Genomic DNA, 6,838 nt, shown 5'->3' with positions numbered 1-6,838 from the left:
ACAGAGACTCGAATGACGTGAACTTCATTCTATCTATATAATTGGTAAGTGGTTCTTATTCCAATAGGAAATTTTACCCATAGGGTCTTTTAAATATATAAAACTGAAAAGAACTCTTTCTAATCCAAGACTACTTATCTGCAACTTAATTCTAAAGCAAAAGGAACTTCTTCCCAGGAACTGTTTACATGGCCAGATATTGTAGAAAATACAATAAATTTGTCATCACTCCACTCATATTGAAGAGTTTCAGGATTCCATGTCTGTAATGACAGTGTTTTAGTTGGATTTATTTGCTTTATGTTATAAATAAAGCCAATGCGGTTATGTGGTCTAGTGGTATGACACTCACTTTCGGATCAGAAGGTCCTGGAGTTGAGTCCATGGAAAAGGCTCTTTACTCACATTCTTTCACTGTACTCAGGTGTAAAATGAGTACCTTGCCGTTAACAGCATTGTCTCTGTCCGAAAAAATTGTAATATCGCCTAACATCGTCCTACATGTTAAGTGTTGCTGTTGGTAAGGGCTCCCTTGTAAAGTGCTTTGAGGACGTTTAGTGGATATTGCTCTATATAAAAGCTCAATTAAATTAAACTAATTAAATAAACCAGTTATAATGGACAACTGTAATTATAAGAAGTATCCATTGTTTTTAGCATGATTTTCAGTCACAATGCTGAAACCAAAACTCGTGGTTTAAATTTTGATTTAACATTCATAATGTGATTCTTCTTCTTCTTCGTCTTCGTCTTGTGGAAACCTCCAATATTGTTGAGGATCACTCCACGGTTTGTAGGGTATTACATTTTAAACTTGTTAAAACACTGCACATAATACTAATAAAAATACATTGATCTCTTTGTGTGTGTGTGTGTGTGTGTCTTCAGGTGAGGTATACTTTAAAGATCAGAATCTGGTCTTGGCAGAGAAATGGTACCTGAAAGCACTGGAATCCAAACCCGACCACATCCCTGCCCATCTGACCATGGCTAAACTATATCAGGCTAAGGTATGGATTAATAGTAGCAATACCACTACCACCAACACTATCACAATTATCATCATCTCATTATCATCATCATTATCACCATCATTAGCATAGTCATCGTGATCATCATCGTCACTATGACTTTCATCCTCATCATCATCAACATCATCGTCATCATTATCCAATCACTATGGTATACAGAAAGGAAAGAAAGATAAGCCAGAGTAACCGAAATATGCCTACCTAAGATATGTATTCTTACAGTCATTGTTCAAAGTATTCATGTTTTTCCTTTTTCATATTTTACTATCATCAAAACCATCCAACATTACATAGCATGCACTCTATCTTTGATTGTAATAAAGTCAATCAAAATTAAGCATGGTCAATGACTGGATGGATGACAATCACAATCTCTATATTTTCCTTTTACAACTTTTTAAATTTACACATATCCTTAGCCGGTGTGTTAATTTGCTTTAGGCTTGCTTAAGTAGTAGTGAACAAAGATAATTCAACATGTATTGTCTGTATGAAATGGAAAATGGCTGTCAAGCTGGAAGAATAAGTGAATTTAATAGGGTGAATACTTTACATTTCCTATATGAAAATAATGCACGAACGGTTACTGAGTAGTGACCGCATTGCACAGTGACCTGGGAGCTCCCAGGGTTGAACTCCACTTCAGGCATGTTGTGTTACTTGAAGCTATTAATTACACATGAATACAAGAATCAACAACGATGTTGTTTCTAGACAAACACTTAATTTAGTCTAGCACAATTGCAAGGACCAAACATTTATGCACAGGATAACAACTGAGTATTGACTGACTGGTCATGCTGTTGATGTAAAGGATACAGACAAGATGAGTACAATGTTGTTGCCTTTAAGAAGGCAGTAGGCTATATGCTTTAATATCAAAGGTGGTGTACACTTTACATTAGGAGTTAAAGTACACAATGGTTTACATTCTCAAGGCTTTTTCATTTTTTCCCCCTTGAGCAGGGTTATGAAACTCCATTTCACTCACTTGGGCAATTTGGGTGGTTTCTGTAGACATCAGACTTCTGTATGTCTATAAACCGTTAAGGAATGCCTAGATGACAACATTTTGTCAATGAAAGGGTGCGATTTCCTTTACTTTTTTCTTGCTCTATAATCAATGTAAGGTGCCATAAGGGAAATGCTGCTTTGCAGTATGCTTATTTGATCAAGCTCTAAAACAGATGGCGATATGTAATGCCACAGCCCAGACCATAATATAGTTACCCAGTATTGTGGGTTTTTGCACTAAGCAGCATGATGTAGTGGGAAACTTTTAGATCCCATCCCCTAGCCAGCATATATAATTTAATACTAACAAGATGGAAGTAATTTAGCTTATTGCTTAAGCTAGATGCCCAATTAAAAGTGATTATATAGTATGTAGCTATTAATAATTATTCATCAAAGTGATACCAGTTTATACTTTCCTCCCCCAGAACAACCCATCAGAAGCCATCCAATGGTTCGACAAAGCCAAGAAACTCAATCCTCATGATCTCACTGTTGATTTCCACAAAGGTTGGTTGTCCTATCTATCAATGTCTGCTGTTATCTTTCACTAATTAAATATTTTTTAACTCGCTTTTTGACATATCCTCCTCAAGATTCTCTAAATAGGCAAAATTTTGTATAGTTGCAATATAGGAGTAGTAAAGTAAGAGTTGTTCGAGTAGTAATTGTATTGGATGCAGCAGCATTATCCTGACAGCCTTAAGAGGCTTGGGGAGTGAAGTGTGGTAAGTGGTTAAGGCTCGGAAGGTCCCGGGTTCGAGCCCCGCTTCAGGTACTTTTCTTTTTTTCCTTGGGCTATTAACCCCCAATTTGCTCACTTGGACAACATGGGTGATTCCTGTTGACATCAGATATCTTGTTTGATGAATTATCTATATTCCTTCGTGGAATGCCTAGATGACGATATCGTGGCAGAAGGGCATCATATTTTTTATTAATTTTAAGAGGATTATGGAGTAGTAGTTTACGAAGGCCATGCTCAGAGCCCATTTCTTCTTCAGAATAAAAACTAATGCGTGAGAACAGTACAATATTGATTTTTCTTTGATCATTTAACCTAAAAATATGATGTTTTATTTATAATCTATGGTTCATGTTAGAGGTAAAAGCTGAAGAAAAAATCATTATAACCTTAGTAAGTTTCTACTAGTAATTTAATGTATATTTTGCATGAATTTTTTTTCCAAATTTCTCTTTTATTAATGTTTCAGCTCAGTTCCTGACAGCATCAAAACGAGAAAAGGAAGCCATTGAGATATTCCAGAAAATTCTACCCAAGGTTGGGGATGACTTTGATGTTATTTATAACGCTGCCCACACATACAGGTACATTACACTTTGGCCATTAAAAATCAGCGGTTTGTTCTCTGGAGACTTGAATAACTAAATTCCCCTTAAGTTATAGAGTGTCCAGAACTGTGCTGTACACTTTATATTTTTAGGTATTTGTTGTTGTTGTTGTTGTTGTTCTTCTTCTTCTTCTTCTTCTTCTTCTTCTTCTTCTTCTTCTTCTTCTTCTTCTTCTTCTTCTTCTTCTTCTTCTTCTTCTTCTTCTTCTTCTTCTTATTATTATTATTATTATTATTATTATAAAATATAAATAACAAATATTATTAAATTTGAACAATGTGCACATATTAGCAGGTCTGATAATGGAACGCAATTATGAGCCTGATTTAACATTGTTGTAATGTACAATGTTTTGCATTGGTTTGAAAGTATTTCCAATTCAACAATGATCCCATAACAATTTGGGTTATCAGAACTGCATATAAATATACATAGTATCAAAACATTCATTACTATACTTGTTGCTGCAGATGTTATTTGTCCTAGGTCGCCAATCTCAACAATTATAGATAGTATGCGCTTGGCTAAGAAGCTCATAACATTGCCATCCGGAAGTATAACGGACCAACACACAAAACTGTGTGTACCCATGAACGTTTATAGTCAGGTTAATACAGTTCAGTGAGCATTACTCATAAACGCGGGGGCAAAAAACAATAACAAAGACCTGTGTGACGTCATCTTCGAACTATCTATATTTCATTCCAGGGAATTTGGTGACAACGCCATGGCAGAGAAGTTGTATGAGAAAGCTGTGACTTTGAAACAAAAGGTGAGTTGTATGTGACGGCTGTTGTCTACGACTACTTAGTCTTGTAGTATGTTGCTTTGTTTGATGAATGTCCATATTTATTTTGCTCATATATTTTTGTTGGTTATGTGGTCTAGTGTTATGACACTGGCCTTCAGACCAGAAGGTCCAGGAAAAGGCTCTTCGATTATATTCTTTCATTGTACTCAAGTGTAAAATGAGTACCTGGCAGTTAACAGCATTGTCTCTGTCGGAAAATATTGAAATATTGCCTAAGAGGCATGTTGTCTCATCCAACATGTTAAGTGATGATATTGGCTAGGGAGCCCTTGTAAACCACTTTGATCATGTTAAGTGGATATTAAGCTATTTAAAAGTTCATATTTTTATGCTCGAGTCAATAGGGTGTCTTGTTGTCACACACCCTGAATTGAATATCTTCATTAAGGTCAGGAAATTTATATTCCAAAATTTGTTATGATCTGGCATTTGATTTAAATTTCACAGACACTTTCATAGAAAGTTTAAATCAAGCCCAGAATGAAACTTGTTGGATATATTTTCTGAATGTATTCTTCATTTATGTGATAGTGATAGAGCTCTCCAAAACGCTATTAGACGAGAGTTTTACATGATATTAAGGATTAAAGCACAAATGGAAGTTAAGAAGTAATAGACGGTTTTAGTGTAATATTACATTCATTAATAATGTCATTCCAGGTTAGAGCAACGTATCTGACAAATTCTCATTTTTAAAGGTTTTGTCTTAATTACACTATGTGTGTCATGTGTCAAAGAGAAGCCGACATATCTGCATCACAAATTGTGCTTCTCCACTAATTACATCCCTGGCATAAGGCCTATGTCCGAGGGTAAGACACTTTACACTCATACTCAAATCAGGTGTTAATACGTCTACAGACAGTGACACTGACACTTATACAAAAAGGGTGCTTTACAGGAAACGTTCTTTGTGAAATTGTAATTTCTATATGGCCTGCTGGGGCAATAACTGAAACAATGTGAACTGTATTAAGCATGATGAACCCATGAAAAATACCTCTATATACCCAAGATGATAATTTTTTGTTTATATTTTTAATGGTCGTCTACAGGATGCAGTCGTTCACATGAATATGGGTGCCATGTACCACATGAACAACAAACTGAAGGAAGCGGAACAGTCTTATCTTACAGCCTTACGTCTTCAGCCTGACAGTCTGGTTACCCAACAAAACCTTAGCAAACTCAGGAATTTGATGGCGTCGAGGAGGGTAGGGGGCAAAGGTAAAGGATGATGTAAAAGATCAGGAACAAGTTCCAAATATTGTAGATGAGATGCGAAGTGTGTGTTTGGCTTGAGGGAAAAGACGAGAAGCTAATGGCTCCAACAAAAACTTTCTAGGACACGAATGAACCTCTATGATATACAGCAGTGCTGATGGTTTTCCTCAGATCCACGGAAATCCGCGATTTTGGAGTCCAGAGGAGGAATTTCCTCCTTTTAAAAATTACATTTTCTCGAAACAATGTGCTAGCAATGAGAGAGTTGATGTGTGATGGAACACACAGGTGCAGTTTCCCACTCTCCAGAAGTTAGCTAGAGTATCAATTATGGTCTATCATCTCAATTGCTCTAAAAGTGGGGTTTAGTGCAGTAAAAATGGGGCTTAAAGGCAATCGTTCAACATTTTCCTACTTTTTCACTTTTTGTGACCATCAGCACTGATACAGATGGTACTAATGAATGGAGGTGTAGATTCTATTCTAATATCTTGGCAAGATGATCAGCCTGACCCATGTAACCCACATGTCCTATCAGATTACCATAATATTATATATTATTATGCATTCCATTTAGCCCATTTATTTCCCTGTGCATTTGACTTCAGTCTTTCGTGGTCAAGTACGAAGGTCAGAGAGTGTTTTTATTCGGGTAAACACTATTGCTTTCTTTGAATCAATAGGAGAGGGAAACACATCTGAGGAATGTGTTGGGATGTAAAATAAAAACTCTTGGGCTTTCATTGAGTTGTGAGATAAATGTGTATGAAATGTTTGTTTTGACGAATCATCTTGCTCATATCCTTGTTTTTATTATTTATGTGTGTGTAAAGTTTAGCTATTGATTGTCTGAATGTTAGAATTTCTTAGACTGGAGAAGTCTTCATCAGTTCTATAGTGGTAGAAGGTTAGTTTTTTCCCAGACTGGGGGAGTCTTCATGGGTTTACAGCCTTGATAGGTATTCTATTCATCTAAATCTTTTGTCTTTTTCATGTGTCCTTGTTTTTGAAAAGGACCATTTGGTTCATTTTTTTTTTTTTGGGGGGGGGGGGGGGGGGGGGGGGTGAGAGGGAAATAGTCGGATCGATTTATCTTTTTGTTACATAATTTTTTACCTGGGTAAATCATCTCTTCATTATTAGGTTTTAAAATAACAACCAAAAACTGTTCAATTTGATCACATTTAATAAAATAACTTAATTGTTTATCTCTCCTGTTATCATTTGTACAACTAATCACAAACAATCAGTTCATGAGCAAAATCCATGGCCTCATTCAACATTTTCAAAAGCTCTGTGAAAATACGGAACGTTTCCACATGACTTTCAAGTTGCTAAAATGGAAATATTTAAGATGCTGTATGTGGCATTTTTGTAATGTCTTACAGCTGAAATGTTTTGGTGC

The 6,838-nt window shown here is 35.9% G+C and overlaps 1 protein-coding gene across 1 annotated transcript in view; it reads left to right on the top strand.

Annotated features, from left to right (window-relative positions):
• LOC144967940 (protein O-mannosyl-transferase TMTC2-like) overlaps positions 1–6,492 on the top strand; it is a 53,592-nt gene extending 47,100 nt beyond the window's left edge. Inside the window, exons 10-14 of the mRNA XM_078905739.1 lie at positions 889–1,010; positions 2,474–2,555; positions 3,260–3,374; positions 4,107–4,170; positions 5,265–6,492. Of these exons, the coding sequence (XP_078761865.1) occupies positions 889–1,010; positions 2,474–2,555; positions 3,260–3,374; positions 4,107–4,170; positions 5,265–5,447 (566 nt within the window). The 3' untranslated portion in view covers positions 5,448–6,492. The remainder of the gene's footprint in view (positions 1–888; positions 1,011–2,473; positions 2,556–3,259; positions 3,375–4,106; positions 4,171–5,264) is intronic.
• Positions 6,493–6,838: the final 346 nt, after the last annotated feature.

Source organism: Berghia stephanieae, chromosome 3 (assembly GCF_034508935.2).
Source record: "Berghia stephanieae isolate SIO BIC M18660-M18661 chromosome 3, UCSD_Bste_1.3, whole genome shotgun sequence".
Classification (NCBI taxonomy): Eukaryota; Metazoa; Mollusca; class Gastropoda; order Nudibranchia; family Aeolidiidae; genus Berghia; species Berghia stephanieae.
Note: the sequence above shows the minus strand (reverse complement) of the source record. Positions and strands in the feature narration are given on the sequence as shown.